Consider the following 16,668-nt stretch of genomic DNA (forward strand, 5'->3'; position numbering starts at 1 on the left):
GCAGCCCTAGTTTTGCAACTGAAGGGAATAAAATTCCCTACAAGTACACCTACTGCTACAACAACAAAGCATCCTCGCCCTTGACCTTGACTGCATATTGTTTTGGAGCTTCCACGTGCAGCCACCAATAATTCTAGGAAAACTGTTGGTTTCAGTTAGGTCCAAAGCTAGCTCAACAAAGCTTTGAAACGCTTAGAAAAGAAATGTATATATATTCCTTTACTACTTTTTTTTTTAATATCGTATCTCTCCATATCTCTTTCTTCTCCCCCTCTACATATATTGTACTCAATGTATACATTAGAACACCTTACAACCATTCGATCAGACGGTTAACACTAATTTGCATGATGGCAACATGTAATCATCTATATCTATATTTATACTTATAAACTCTTCCTTGTTTTGTTGTACCAGACTTTTATATATATACACACACACTTATACAGACGTATACATATATTAGGAAAGGAAGAGAAATGGGTTAGTTTTAAGTAGACGTTGTAGGTTAGAAATTAACATTGGACAGATGTTGAAAGAAGAACGGAATTCACCCCACCAAGCAACCTATATATATATATATATATATCTCATATCTATCTATCTATAAAACCATCTTGTTAGCCCACACGTTACCATCAAGTTCTAGTGTAGCAATCTCCCAACTCCTGCCTTCGCTCTTACTAATTAACGAGAAACTAAAGCTTTGAATATCATTTTCATATGGCCTAGCTTTCCCTTATCTCGGCCCCTTTGTCTTCTTCCTCTCAACATTACCTTATAAGTTATAACCTTACTCTATGCAAACATCTCGTTTCAACTTTTGGCTCTCCTTTGGAGATCTTAGTACTCAGATCTATCTAGTCCTCTCTTGCGTTATAATTAGGATCTGATGTGCACCAGAGGCCACTGGAGGCCATCCGAGGACGAGAAGCTCAAGGAGTTGGTCGACCGCTATGGCCCTCATAATTGGAACGCCATCGCCGAGAAGCTTCATGGCCGATCTGGTATGATTACGTTTTCTTTTTCGATCCTATTCGATCGTCAGAAATATTTTTAAGGTATATATATGTTTGCTAGTTAGTAACATATATACCATATGCGAAATTATTGGAAGCAGGAAAGAGTTGTAGACTGAGATGGTTCAATCAACTGGATCCAAGGATCAACAGAAGTCCTTTTACTGAGGAGGAGGAAGAAAGGCTACTTGCTTCTCATCGGATGCATGGAAACCGGTGGGCCGTCATCGCCAGGCTCTTCCCTGGCCGCACAGACAACGCGGTGAAGAACCACTGGCATGTGATCATGGCGCGAAAGTTCAGAGAGAGATCGAGGTTATCTTCTAAGAGATCTGCCTCTCACGGCGATATCGACAGCGAGAAATTAAGGCCAGGCAAGGCCAGGCGATCCAAGTCAACCGACATGGTTTCGTTCGTCGATCAGATCTATAGAGGATATAGAGAACAGTTGATCATGAATAACTTCCAGATTCACAAGCAGTTCTACTCTGAGATTTGTGGTTATTATCCTGAAACCAGTGAAGGTAACGAACTTGGCAAATATCGATCGTATCGTCATTAATTAAATTACATGAGAAGAGAAAAAAAAAATTCTTACCGTGTTATTATTATGCCATGTTATTAATTGCAGATACGAATAACTCAGTCGAATTCTACGATTTTCTCCAAGTAAACCATGGCTCTAGTGATGCAAAGTGTCATTTGAGCATGGAGGAGCAACAGGAGAATAAAGATGATGACCAGAGAGAAGATGGTGTTCCCTTCATAGATTTCATGGAGGTTGGGAGTCATTAACAAATAGGGTATTAGCTAGATAGATAGAGAATATTTAATAACAGCTTGTTATATTTCATGTCCATAGATCTACGTAGTGTACATACAATCTGACATGTTTTTTAGTCCAATAAATGCATAAGAGAGTGTAACTTATTACACACAATTTTCTATGTGAAAGAGAAAATGGAGTTCCTCTATGCATACTGTATGTCAAATTGTAACTGTGATAGAGATGAAGTTTGATCAAGTTTTTATCAACAACAACAACAAAAAAGAAATGTGTTATAGATGCATATGTCTGAGAAAGTACTTACGATCGTAATTTACGTGTCTCTACATGCATTTAGACAGAAACTTCTGCATGAGTGAGTGGGCTTACCATCTCAGATTTTGAAACTTTATTTGAAAACTTTCATACGATTGGAATTCAGAATCCGAATTCAATTTGGCTACTGCTTGTTAATTTGACGTGCATCTATCTATCTGGTAATTAATTTCCTCCACGTGCAAGGAATGATCTGGTTCATAATATTGCAAAAATTCAAGGCAAGTATATATGAGTGTGTATATATATATATATATGACACTAAAAAAGTTTAAGTTAGATCAATTCTTCGATCTTGACTACTTACTTTATATTTCACATTGTAACACGACTTTATGACTGCAGAAAGGGAGAAAGAGAGGACACAAGCTTAATTTCCTAGCGGTTGGTAGTTTGTGGCATTCCACTGAGCTAGCTCTTTGAATGCTTCAAGTTCCTTGTAGGTGACGATCGATCTTAATTTATAGTGGCATATCATCTAAGATTTTGCTACGAATAAGTAAAAACGAAGCAAAGACTACATGAGAAGACATTTACCAACTTCCTCCAAATCATCTCCATAGAGAAGTCATTCCTTCTCAAAAGATCAAAATTCTCAACAAAGAAAACCTACGATCGCACTAATGTTCATAATGAATATATAGGAAATATTCAATCCACCTACTTCCTTATGGTGGTTTCGCCAAAACTTAAATAGCACTAACCAAAGACTCAGATGATTCTTGAGATTCTACATGCAACTAACATCGTTGATCAATGCAAACGCCGAGATTTCCTTTGCCGATAATTATCAAAATGAACGATATTTTATGAGCGATTAATTGCATTTGTTTTGATAGAATATGTTGCCAAAACCATTTCATGAAATTTTCCAAGCAATTGGATTTAAACTAGCATCTTCCTCTTTTAACAAGCTAGGCCTCGTCTTCTTTTGGTGAATGAATTGATGGGGATCTATCTCAACTTTAATTGTCCCCGAGTATCATTGGAAGGTTGTTTTATGTCATGGCATCACAACTACATTCTTCAAGAAGTCCCTTGTTAAAAATCCAATTTGCACTTAGCTACCTTATATAATATCTTTGGTATTTGCTGGTTCATTATGTGTGATTTGTATGCCACTTAAGATGGACATAAAAAATGTGTTTTTGGAACTAAAGAAGTAATAATCATTAGTTTCGGGATTCTTCTCTCACCGTCGCCGTCGGTGAGGGTTATTCTCTCTCCTACCCTAGCTAACTAGCTAGAGTCAGCTAGTGGAGGGGAGATCCTCCTATCTTTCCTCTCCTATTCCCTTTTCTCTTCTTCCTCTGTTTTCTCTTCTTCCTCAGCTCGCCGCTGCTACTCCTCATTGCACCCATCGTCGCTACCTCTCGTAGTCGCCCCACACCACTGCATAAAATTCCCTCAATATTGTTACAGTCACCTCCTTCCTCGAGATTTTCTCCCCACCCTCGTCGAATCCAAGCCCGCTGCACTTGCCCCTCATCGCTCCCCTCGTCGGATCCGGCCATGCCGCCCTTCCACCTCCTTCCCTCTTGGAAGAGGCAGATCAGCTGCTATGGCATCCCCCCTCTCGCATCACTTTCCCTTTCTCTTTCCCTTACCTCGCTTGATGTGCTGCTGCATCAATTGATTAACTGTCACTGACCTCCCTTGCTCTTTGGTGCTCATCTATTTATTGGCATCACAGTCATGCCGAGTAGGTGAGGCTACTCTAGAACGGGAGAGGGTTTATATCTGTTTACAATAGCAATATGTGCTTGCCAGTATTTGTGTTTCCAGCAATATCTGTGTGGTCACAAATGTAATGCTTTTTGAGGGTCTATGATAGTTTTTTTTTTTTTTTTTTTTTTTTTTGCCCTGCTGCTAATTTAGAGTGTTGTGTGTCTTTTTTTAACTTATTGTTCTTAACGAGTGATCTTCGATCCTTCTACCTTTGAAAATTTTCATGATCGTGTCTTGAATTGCTGGATTGACAAAACTTGCAGGCTGATTCAAGACTCTTTGCTCATGAAAATTTCTAGGGCTATTTTTTATTTTAATTTTATATTGTACACTGGGTTTGATGCTCTGTTTTAAATTACTAGACTAGCTCTTATAGGCCAAATGTGGGACTTATGTTAAAGAGTCGTCACTCTATTTCTCTTCTCCATTATGTATCAAATTGTATTAATGTTATTCTTAGAGGTTAATGAATTAACTAGTCCACTGGCTTTCTCTCTCTCTCTGGAAAAAAGTTTGCTCCATTAGTTTGCAAGGCATTGAGAGAGATCATGAGGAGAAAAAAGTTGCTTTTGAAATGACGTGAGAACCCCAAATTTGACAACTATGACTCAGGTTTTGTTAAAAATTTAGTTAAAAAAACTAAGTCAGAAATCGAGCAAACTTGCTTGGGATAACTTATCCACTTTTCTCTAGGCCTAGAGATAGTTTATATATCAATTTTTGAAAAGAAATATTGTACTAATCAGTGTTTGCCACGTATTAGGCTTGTTGGAAACTCTTATTAATGTACGGTGCAGGGAATCCTTTTGTTCAACACAAAATGCAAGCCAATAAGCGTATATGCTTCTGAGGCGGATGCTTTGGTTCGGAAAGGTTGTGTGTGCAGGCCGATCTCCGAATCCTTCTCACGACAATGACGTCTTCCACTCGCCGCTTCCACCTTCGCCGCCACCTCCGCCGCCTCTAATGGCGCCGCCCTCTGCCTCCGGAAGCCGCCGCACTAAGACCCTCGCCTCCGCCGCCGGAGCCCGACAAAGCTTTCTCCTCCTCCTCCCCGGGCCCTCTCTTCTCTCCATCCGTAAGGCGTCCAATCTCCTCTCTCCCAAATCCGACTCTTTTGTTTTGTCTTTTGCGGGGATTCGGTTTGTGGAGCTAGGGTTTCCGTCAGTTATTGATTTGCCGGATTTGCCGGCCTTGGGTTTTTCTTATTTTTTTTAAAATTAGGGGAAAATGCTTCTGCATGCTAGGGTTAGGGTTTCTTCGTCAATTTGTGTGATTTATCTGTTTTAGGATTGATCTTAGTAGAAAGGAGGTTTGAGAGCAAGAAACGGAGTCATTTTCGGTTGATTTGCAGGAAGCCCTGTTTCGCTCTTCTAGTTTGGATGCAATTTAGGTAAGATGGCGGACTCAGTGGATGTGGTGTTGGAGTTCTTGAGGAAGAACCGGTTCGCAAAGGCCGAGGCTGCACTCAGAGCAGAGGTCAACAACCGTCCAGATTTGAATGGCGTTTTTCAGAAGAACCCTTCGGAAGCAAAGGGGAAACGGCAGAAAGATATCGGAACAGCTGGTAATGTGAGTGGCGAGTTCTCAAGAGAGTTCATTGTTAAAGAGATTGAGGTCGGGAGCATAGGTAATGGATCTGAATCAAAGAAGGATTTTGGTTCTAATTCCGGGGATCTATACCCTTGGAACTTTGATATTGCTAATAATAGTGCCAATGCTGTTCCGAGGGATAGTGATAGCATTGCTGAGAAATTTGCTGAACTCCTGATATCTGAGCAGCCAAAGCATCTCCGTGGCTCATTAATGGTGGAAAAGAGGGATTCTGCTACTGGAGGTGAATTTGATCTCTCCGTGGATCGGAGGGTCTCTTTTGGAAGGGGAAAAGGAAAAGCGGAGGTTGAAGTTAAGCCTTATATAAACCAAATGTCTAGTTTTAAGGCCAACAATGCTTACTCTGAAGACCAATTTCCAGATAACCTTTGGCTGGAGAGCGAGGAACCATCGAAGGGCTGTTCAGTGAAAACAGTACTTCCATTTCCGAGTGACAGTGCCTCAGGCAATTATGACTGTTATTTCAGTTACGGAGGCGAAATGAAAGTGACAAAGAAGAAAGATGAAATCGGTGATGTCATGGAGGAGACAAAGGAACAGCTTGATGAATTCATCTGCCCTTATTTTCCCGGCAAGTCAGGGGAAAATATGGAGCAAAAGAATATCAGGAACTTCGATTATCAAGTCACTGATGAGAATCAAAAGGAAGAATATCCAAGATTACCTCCTGTAAGGCTCAAGTCTCAAGACAAGTTAGTAAATATGCAGTTGGAGGAAAAGGTTGATCGTCATGGATCTGGAGCAAAACTTGCTAGTGGAGAGAACACATTTATGATTGGTTCTTTTCTTGATGTTCCTGTTGGTCAAGAGATAAACACTTCAGGTATGGTAGTTATTAAGCTGGCTGACTTCTGTTGTTATTCTTCACTCTGGATAATTAAGTTGTGTTCTACATTCTACACTATGTTTCCATGACAAATCTAAGAGTGTTATGCATTCAGTTATTTCGTTAATATATATATATATATATATATATATATATCTTTGCATTTCTTTCTTTTTTCCTTCTCCTGTCTCATATTTTTTTTAATCCTTGAGACCAATGAATTTTATATTTATTTAGCTGCAACACTGATTTGTTACTCCATGCTGTCAATCCTTTTTCATCCTTTGGACTAATTCAGATGTACTTAGTGGACTGCATGTCCAGTGAAAGCTTGTTAGAAGTACAATAAAAAGGATAATCCTTTTGGAGTAAAGGGAGGGAATAAATAACACCAGTTTCATTCAGATTATCAACTTATCATTGATGATTGATTGGTATACTTCTTCAGGTTTTTTATGCTTCTCTGTCAATTTCCAGGGGGGCTACTGGAGCATCCTCGTTGACTACTTTAATAAACCTAATCTGCTTTCTCCAAAATATTGTGGAACAAATGACTTTATAAATGTGGTCTTAAAAGTCCATTTTTATGTACAGATGTTTCTTGCAGTACCTCTTTTATGTCTTAACCAAAGTTGACCAACCTGCAAATTCCTATTTTTAGCTCCAAAATGGAACAACCCTGACTACATAATGTCATGCCTTGGTTTCTTACATGTTGCTATTGTCACTGGGAAGTGTTAATAATTATATACCCAGGAAGGAGAGAACTTCAATTGGAATATGAAGTGTTTGTGTAGAACTTCAGGAACTGCTTAATTTTGTAGAGGATTTCTTACATGTTGCTATTGTCACTGGGAAGTGTTAATATTTATATAGTCAGGAAGGAGAGAACTTCAATTGCAATATGAAGTGTTTGTGTAGAACTTCAGGAACTGCTTAATTTTGTAGAGGATCAAGGATTGGTTTTTCAGAAGCAGAGTTTATGTACTAGTTAATAGTTAGGATTGTAGCAATGAAATAACCATTGGGTGGAGCTGATAATTTTTGCAGTTACATTTTCTTGCTATTTACTTATAATAAGGTCTTTTTTATTAAAAAAGTTGTGGTTCTGTTTGTATAATTTGAGTCATCTACTTGACGCCTGGAAAATCCACCTTTTGTTATTTTGAGTCAAAATTGTACTAGCTAATTTTGAGTTCTTACCCTTTTTGTTGAACCATGTTGTATGGCATTACTATTATCTCATAGCCAACAAACATTCTTTGTACTTATTGGGAATAACCTACTTCTGCCAGGCTCTCTTTTGTTTCCTAAGGATATGCAACTCCTCCTCCCTTTTATTATAATTTAGTGCAAATAGACAATAATCTTTATTATCTCAGGATAATGTGCTTCGCCCTCTCTTCTAGTCATTTCTTTAAGAATCTGATGCTCTCTTACATACTTTTCCATGCTCGGTTAGATTCGTAGTTTTTTACATAATTTGTTCATCTGTCCTGCAATAATCTAAAACTTTTCTCTGCTTATTTCTCACTCTTTTGTTGGATTATTTCATGGTTCCAATGATGATTTGTACCGACACAGTCATTTGATTGGTGCCATTTTCACACTATTATATTGTGCATTATTAGGATGTTTCTTCATTAATTTGCATCTGCTTGAAATCTTGTGTCATGTTGCATTTAATGATTTAATATCTGCAGGTGGGAAGCGGGCAGTTGGAAGTAGTTGGCTGTCTGTGAGTCAAGGCATTGCTGAGGATACTTCTGATCTCGTATCTGGTTTTGCAACTGTTGGTGATGACTCGGTTGACTATCCAAATGAGTACTGGGATTCAGATGAATATGAAGATGATGACGATGTTGGGTACACACGACAACCTATCGAGGATGAAACTTGGTTTTTGGCACATGAGATTGACTATCCTAGTGATAATGAAAAGGGAAGTGGTCATAGGATTGGGCCTGACCAACAGGACCATGTTCCTACCAAGGAAGAAGGTGATGAAGATGAAGGTGATGATCATTCTTTTGCAGAGGAGGATTCATTCTTGTCTGGTGATCACTATTTCCAGGCTAAGAACATTAATAAATTAGCTTCTTCTAAGGGGCAGGTGGATCTTGGAATGCCTGAAACTTATGGACAAACAGATGAAAATGATTTGATAGCACAGTATGATGGACAACTAATGGATGTTGAAGAACTAAATTTGATGCATGCTGAACCTGTTTGGCAGGGTTTTGTTACACAGAATAATGAATTAGTTATGCTAGGAAATGGAAAAGCCTCAAATGGCTCTGGACAGCCTCAATCTGACGATCCCTTTATAGAAGATGATCAGCATGGTTCAGTCAGGTCAATTGGTGTTGGGATAAACAGTGATGCTGCTGATATGGGCAGTGAAGTGCGTGAAAGCTTGATTGGAGGAAGTAGTGAAGGGGACATAGAATATTTTTATGATCAGGATGTTAGTATTAGTGGTAGAAAGAATTCGCAAAGTGATAACAGGAATTACTTTAATAAGTCAAGGAGAGAGAGCACAAAGGGAAGTAAACAGGATCCAGGTAACTACATATTGGCCTACGACAATGGTACTTCTCCATCAGGAATCAATTATTCTGATGGTGGATTTTCTTTTCCACCTCCGTTGCCTACTGGAGACATGCCGGAGGGCAATTCTTGTAACTCTTTGGGCAATATTGCTGGTGGTGATGATTCTGATGAATGTGGAAATGGCATTGTCACGGAGGATATGCTCGCTAAATGGAGACGAAAAAGCAGCGATTCTTCCCCTATAAGGAGTTCCCGGGATGAAAAAAATTCTGATGCTATTAAATCGAGAAATTCAACTGCATCATCACCTTCCAACTATGGTTATGCTGAAAGAGAGGATATTGAGAAGTTACTAGATCACAAAATAAATAATGCACAAGAAGAAGACCCTGCAACAACTTTAGAGGATGAAGAAGTTGCTGCATTACAGGAACAAGTAAGACAAATAAATGCACAGGAAGAAGAATTTGAAACCTTCAATCTTAAGATTTTGCATAGGAAAAACAGGCATGTTTCTATTTTGTCTTTACACATCTATAGAGTAGCTTTTTGAATTTCTCCTTTTCTGTATGGAAAAAGTTTTGTTTCTAGATCTGATTTCTTCTGTATATTTACACATTACCAGGACTGGCTTTGAAGAAGATAAAAGCTTCCATGTTGTTCTAAATTCAGTTATTGCTGGAAGATACCATGTCACTGAGTATCTAGGGTCAGCTGCATTCAGTAAAGCTATCCAGGCACATGATTTGCACACTGGAATGGATGTTTGTGTGAAAATTATAAAGAACAACAAAGATTTTTTTGATCAGAGCCTTGATGAAATCAAACTTTTGAAATATGTTAACAAGAACGATCCTGCAGACAAGTACCACATTTTGCGCTTGTATGATTATTTCTATTATCGGGTAAGTTAGAATGTTAATTTATAGCTGTTATTATTATTACTACAATGCAAAGTATCAAATTATTTTCTTTCATATATGTATTTATGTAGTGGTAATAAGGCATTACTGCTGCTATAATTATTAAGTGATCATGTATCTGATTATGCTGAAGACCAACCTTTTCCTTTTCTAGTTGGAAAGCTAAATTGTAATGGAAGGGCTAGGTATCCAGTTGATGCCCTCTGTATTTTTCATTTGCCATTAGTTCCTTATTTACTTCCAGAATCTAATAAATCATTATTTTTTCTGACTAATATTCTCTTATTGATGGTCCAAATCTTTGGTTTATCATCTTTTGTGGCTTTTTCACATTGAAGCGTTTTCATCCTTCTAGGCATTCCTTCGTGAATAACGATATCATGATATCAAATAGTCAAATAGATGGTCCCATTGGAAAATTTGTCAAACATATCTTGCAGTTGCTGTTTTATTGATGCTTTTGATGTCTGCAGGAACACCTACTGATAGTTTGTGAACTTCTGAAGGCAAATCTGTATGAATTTCACAAGTTTAATAGAGAATCTGGGGGGGAGGTTTACTTCACAATGCCAAGGCTGCAGGTTGTATTCCACAACTTTGTTGCATAATCTTGGATTTAATTAGTTGCAATAATTATCATGATAAGTGCTCAACTGCTTACTTCTACTTTAATCTGCAGTCAATTACCATTCAGTGTCTGGAGGCACTTCAGTTTTTGCATGGCCTTGGCCTTATTCACTGTGATTTAAAGCCTGAGAACATTTTGGTAAAGAGCTATAGTAGGTGCGAAGTGAAGGTCATTGACCTTGGTAGTAGCTGCTTTGAAACAGATCACTTATGTTCCTACGTACAGTCACGATCTTACCGTGCACCTGAAGTTATTTTGGGTCTCCCTTATGATAAGAAGATAGATGTATGGTCACTTGGATGCATCCTGGCTGAACTTTGCACTGGAAATGTAAGTTCTATTTTCAGTTTTCTTTGGTGTCCTTATTATGGATTCTCAACTTTTGATAGGCTAGAGCACATTTGTTAATATGTCTCTTAGAAAAAATTCCACGTCTGTTCGCAAGTAGTATAGCAGAATAAATATTGTGCACACTTGACCTGTTTATTTAGGTGCCCCACTTTGTCCCCTCATCCACTATGATGATATTAGTAAAAGGTGACTCTGAGGAAACAGTAACAATTTTCATCAATTAAACCAACTTTCTTTTGAGGGAAAAAGGGGTTGCTCAATGTAAGCAAACCTAATGGAAACTAGTGATCCTGACTTAATGTGAGTGTATACAAGATCAAAGCATTATCATTAACTTCTACTGTTTTAGAAGTTTAGAGCATTGTCATCAACTTATAATGATCTTAACTGACTTTGAGAAATTTACACTAGCATTTTTGCCAAGGAGGTACCTTGTATTTTCAGTTTTAAAATATGTATAGTAACTCTGAGTACTGAAATTGGCCTCATGCAATCTTTGTTCTTCTGCTATCCTCTTCTAAGAAGCTGACATTTATCTTCAATAGTAAATGGTTTTTTCACTAGGCACCCATTGACTGATGTTTAGTTGTTAAGTTCTAGGCCGAAAAATGTAAATAATTTGTTGCTGTTGTTTGTATTTTGAAACCACCGCTTCTCTAGAGACAAACTTTCATTCTTTTAGAACTGATAAGAAAAGCGTAGGCTCGGAGAAACAAAAGAAGAAGCTCTCCATGACATGAAGGTGATTTAGCTTATGTACACTTGATGGCTATGGATTAATTGTTCCCCTTTTTCGTAGGTTCTTTTCCAAAATGATTCTCCTGCAACTCTGCTTGCCCGTGTGATTGGAATAATTGGCCCCATTGAGCAAGGGATGCTTGCCAAGGGACGAGATACATACAAATATTTCACAAAGAACCACATGTTGTATGAGCGCAATCAGGTAGACTTTTCTTCTCGTAATGTTTTTTCTTCTTTTAGTATTTACTGATTAGATTTGATAAATGTTCTTGGATAAGATCATCTGTTAATTTTTTTGAAGAAGTTTGTCATGCCAATGCATAGACAGGTCTATTTTAGAATGCCGGTGACTGACAGTCTGACACTACTCTTAGTGATTGCATATTTCATTGTTATATCTCTACAGCCTCTACTACCTTAGTCAAGGTAATTGTATATGCATACTTTGGACCGATTTCGGTCCTTTGATGCGCTTGCAGTAACTCTGATCTGCTTTCGTATAAAATAATTGACCACCTCCAGTTTGTTTTGAAGTGCAACTCATTTGCTTTCCATGATACTGTCATCTGAAACTCGACAGCCATTGCTTATGTGCATCAATGATTTCAAGAATATTAGTTTGTTGATGAAGTTCTACTTATGCTTCTTTCCTCTGATATTCCAGTTAGATATTTTGGATTATTTCTTTTCAGGAAACCAATAGGCTTGAATATTTAATCCCAAAAAAGTCATCATTACGTCACCGCTTGCCCATGGGTGATCAAGGTTTTATAGAATTTGTTGCTCATCTTCTTGAGACAAACCCGAAGAAGCGGCCAAGCGCATCAGAAGCATTGAAACATCCTTGGCTCTCTTATCCGTATGAACCAATATCATCTTGAATCATTATTCCTTGTTGGTGAGTCTTCTCTGTGAAGTACAATCCTCTGTGCCCTGAGCACACTGATCTGGTGCATTAGACCTGCATTATTCAATTTTGGATGGACGGTCAGGTCAAAGAAATCTCAAATCTGCTGAAGAAGCTTGGGTTCCCTTGTCATTGATTTGCTATTTCGTGGTGATCTTCTCACAGTCAAGGTGATCGCATTCCCCTTGATGCAAGGTTGTGTTGTAATCTAACTTTTGGTTTTGTTCTACTAAAAGCCAGAATGTAATTACGCTGCACTGCAAAGTGCTGTCCCTTGATGCAGGGTTGTATATGATGTGATTATTATTGAGGCTTTACGAGATGTTGTTTAATCAGATTCTGACCTTTGTGCCACCCAAGTGACATTCAGTCCCTTTTTATGTGATCATTGTTTTGGTGGGACATTTTTGTAATCGATGTGAGTACTTATGTTGGACCTTTGTCATCTATATCAAAAGTCAGGTAGGAACTTTATTATTGCCAGTTTATTGTCATTTAATTTACTTTGAATTTGTTGCCATGTTAGGTAGCGTATGACTGCACTATCGAACTTGATCTAAGTCTACTGGATTGGTCATGAATAAAGTGGTCTTCTCTCTTTGTTCTTTTTTGTTTTTTTGGGTGTTTTACTGGTTTCAGAGGTAGACATAAAGCCGCAGATTTTTTTTAATCCCTTTGTAAAGGCTGGCATGGCATGACTCTGATCCTTAATTAGAGCACAGCCATTCCTTGTTTCTTTCGTTTATTTTGTCACTACATATTTATAGTACTTATTCAGAGTTTTTTATTTTTAGAGAAATGATTGGTTATCAAGCAAAGGGAGATGTATGCATAGTTCGAAGTATGAAATCTACAAAATATGTATGGTGAATGTGAAATCTTAATAAATATGGTCAGTCAGATTATCTTATTTATAATAACTATCCTATCCGTCAATATCGGGTCGGATCCTTGAAGTCAAGATCCGAAGTCCTGGATTAACGGAATCCGCATGCGTATAACCTTCTATGGGATATTTTTCTCTTTTTCTTTCTCTTTCTTCGATATACGTAAAATAGTATAGCAACCCATCCGACCTAGTCGAAGTAGAATAAAATCCAAAGTAAAGATCAAAACAAGGAGCGTTACCACAAGTACTAGAGAGTATATGCATTATCTCGGGAAGACGTTTAATCCCAGTATTAGAATTAATATCCAAGGCGTACCAGAAACGGAAAGGACTCATTCCTTCCGGAATGACGAAGCGAACGAAGAAGGCCAGGGCAGATCACGTCAGAGTTAGTCGTCGACAGTTGGAGGAACGGGTGGCTGATGAGTCTCCGATTCGGCACTATGTGATTCGTCATGATCCGTAGGCGTCGGTTCCAGGATGGTCTGGTCACCGCACCGTTGGAATCCTTTGTCGGAATGGAGCTCATCGGAGCGCCACATCCTAACGGCGGGGGTGGCGCGGTAATCGCAGAGGAGGGTGCAGTAGGAGAAGAGGGAGCAGTCGAGGAATTGGACGTTGTAGCTGCCGTCGTCGTAGAGCTGGAGGATGTAGCAGGCGTCAGAGGCGGAGTCGCGAGCGACGGTCAGCGTCGATAAGTTGCGCGGGGCGCAGAAGAGATTGCAGAAATTGACATCGGTGGGGCATACCTTCCTGGCTAGCGGCACGCGACCGTAGCAGAGGTAACAGTAGTAGAATGGGGAGTAGGAAGTGGAGGAGGATTTGCAGGGCACGGCAGAGGAGGAGGTGGATAGGAGGAGGGAGAAGGTGAGGAGGGCAACGAGGTAGGGGATATCCATAGAGAGAGAGAGAGGCGTGAAGATCTAAGAGGGAATGGGGGGAGGGGCGGTGTTTATATAGAGAGCGCGCGCTCTCATGCTTGGGGAGTTAGTTACAGCCTTACAGGGGTTTGTTACGGCCGTACTGATAGGTCCGAAGTGCCAGCTGTGGATAAAAATTACGTAAGTGCCACTATCTCGTTGAAACGGGGGGCCATCAGCCATGGCATGCACACATTAGAAGTTAGGAATAAACAAGAGAGTGTGGTGGCGGGTCAGTGCCGGGCTGCACGCGACGCCACCAATGAAACAGCTGCTAAATGAATTCTGAATTACTGGCCATTAAACCACTTTTGTTGAATCGGTGATGGGGACACTTTGGACGTATGTAATAACGATATTGCCACTAACTAAGCGTCGATCAGAGGCAATGGATAGCTACAAGCAATTATGACATGCAAACTAATTAACCACGAGAGTTCAATACCATAACCCCACACGAGCTCATAGATTAGTTGCAAAAGGAACGAAAGAAGTTTAAAAGAAAGGCTGAAACGGTAAAGAAATTTCTTCTTGAATCATGAACTGAGCTCTGCAACAAGTCATTCACATTATCTCCCTCTTCATAGCACTAACGAAGAAGGACAAGGAAGATAGGAACACAAGAGAGCTAAAAGAAGAAGCCCACAGGCTCGCATTGAAAAGATCTCACATTAGCTAGAGACCGTCATCCATGAAATCTACGGCCAGGGACGCAGCAGGGGCTGCAGATGGCGCCTTAGCGCACTCATCATTCCCCAACGAAGCGCTGCAAGTGACATTATTGTTACTCGCGTCGGCCTGGATCCGGTCCTCCGCTGGCGTGGTCGTCAGGGTCGCATGATCTGCGAGGTAGAGATGCGGGAAAGGCATGCAGACGCTGTGCACAGCGACCCTGGAGTTGTTCACCACATCAGGGACCTTGATCGGCACGTAGTTGATCCTGAGCCCCGATCCGATGGCCCCCGGAGATCCCGATCCGTGAGTGACCACGAGATACTGTCCGCGCACCAGAGTGGGCAGAATCGTCCCCGTGGGGAGCCGGAGCAGGTCGTCGTGGGTCAAGAGCCTGTCGGGGACGACGTGGAACCTCACCTCGGTCAGGTACGCGTGGCCTCCGGCGAAGATCGCAGGATCATCGAGGGCGAAGATCGTCATGTTACTGAGCGCGGCGAGGACAGGGTACTTGACCTTAATGGCGAGCGCGAGGATGCCGAAGCCGCTCTCGCGGAGACGGACGATGGCGTCGCGGATCATGAACGGCACCACCCCCGGTCCGGTTGCCCCAGCGCGATCTGGTCGGACCGCCGTCGAGGAGGAGGAGGAAGGACGGGATAAGTGGACACAGGATAGAGGTGAGAGCTGGGCGATGAAGCCCTGAATGCCGTGGATTACGAATCGGCCGTCGTTGAAAAGATCCGGACGCGTTATCTCCACGCCGTCGACGAAGATCTTGACAACGGAGGCGGGGGAAGAGGAGGAGGTGGTGGTGGTGGAGTTGTCGTGCGAGGCGGTGGAGGTGACAGTGAGGCAGCGGCCTGGAGAAGCGGTGACGAGCTTGGAGGCGAAGGGAAGTGTGGAGAGGGATGGAAATGGGAAGAGGCCGGGGACGAGGTGGTCACGAAGGAGGCGGAGAGGGGAGCACGAGGGGCAAGAGCGGAGGGAGTCGTCGGAGGGGGCGAAGAGGGTGAGAGGACCCGACCAGGAAGAAAGGACAGGGGAGGAGAGTGCTGGGACGGCCATGGCCAGCTCTTGGAAACCGAGGTTGGAGAGGATCGGGGCGAGAAGAGCCTTGTGAAGCTCCTCCGGCGGCGGAGGGACGCCGGATCCGGCAGCCTGAGGTGGCGTCTGGGTGAGGAGGGGAAGCGATGAGGCGGTGAAGAAAGGCGAGACCTCGCCAGTGACGAAAAATAGGAGAAGGGAGAGGAAGAAGATGAGAGCCATTGATCGCCTGAAACAGAGAGATCGAGAGTGAGATGGGGGAGGAGGGGGTGAAGGGGGTATATATAGAGGAGGGGGAGGGGCAGGGGGACTGGGACGAGGCGGTTATGGGGATGTTACGCCCGTACGGGAAAGCCACTAGTGGGACAGCTCAGTCTACTAAAATTACAGGAATGCCACTGTTTCAAACGATACCTCGTCTTGGGCGCCAAATTGAGTGGGAAGCTTTGGAGTTCGTTTTTGATAAGTGGGTCCATTTGTAGCCTGGGCTGCGCGCGAATGAAGAGTTGTTGACGATCAATTTTTTAATTTATTTATCAAAATAGATAATATTTTAAACTTAAATATCAAGTAAAATACTAATTTTATCAGTATTTTTTAAAAAAAAAACTTTATATAATGCTTTATATCGCTTAACTTAGGAAGGTATTTACTTAAAAGTTAAAACATTTTAATTAAAACTATAAAAAAAAAGTTTTTTTAATATGTAATTAAGAGTTATCTATTTTAATAAATAAATTTTAAAATA

At 40.9% G+C, this 16,668-nt stretch overlaps 3 protein-coding genes across 3 annotated transcripts; 2 read left to right on the forward strand and 1 right to left on the reverse strand.

Annotated features, from left to right (window-relative positions):
- Nucleotides 1–602: 602 nt before the first annotated feature.
- LOC140785921 (transcription factor MYB52-like) lies at nt 603–2,074 on the forward strand. Its single transcript, XM_073134026.1, has 3 exons — nt 603–1,007; nt 1,121–1,543; nt 1,651–2,074. The coding sequence occupies exons 1-3, from the start codon at nt 893–895 to the stop codon at nt 1,812–1,814; spliced, it is 702 nt and encodes a 233-aa protein (XP_072990127.1). The 5' UTR covers nt 603–892; the 3' UTR covers nt 1,815–2,074.
- Nucleotides 2,075–4,661: 2,587 nt separating this feature from the next.
- On the forward strand, nt 4,662–12,875 carry LOC140785922 (uncharacterized). Its single transcript, XM_073134028.1, has 8 exons — nt 4,662–4,927; nt 5,204–6,286; nt 7,993–9,349; nt 9,468–9,747; nt 10,239–10,346; nt 10,445–10,723; nt 11,544–11,687; nt 12,178–12,875. The coding sequence occupies exons 2-8, from the start codon at nt 5,248–5,250 to the stop codon at nt 12,364–12,366; spliced, it is 3,396 nt and encodes a 1,131-aa protein (XP_072990129.1). The 5' UTR covers nt 4,662–4,927; nt 5,204–5,247; the 3' UTR covers nt 12,367–12,875.
- Nucleotides 12,876–14,755: 1,880 nt separating this feature from the next.
- LOC140787544 (uncharacterized) lies at nt 14,756–16,142 on the reverse strand. The gene has a single exon (XM_073136521.1). It carries the CDS (start codon nt 16,140–16,142, stop codon nt 14,877–14,879), a length of 1,266 nt encoding a protein of 421 aa, XP_072992622.1. The 3' UTR covers nt 14,756–14,876.
- Between the last annotated feature and the right edge of the window lie 526 nt (nt 16,143–16,668).

Source organism: Typha latifolia, chromosome 4 (genome assembly GCF_019914945.1).
Source record: "Typha latifolia isolate L0001 chromosome 4, TyphaL0001v2, whole genome shotgun sequence".
Classification (NCBI taxonomy): domain Eukaryota; kingdom Viridiplantae; phylum Streptophyta; class Magnoliopsida; order Poales; family Typhaceae; genus Typha; species Typha latifolia.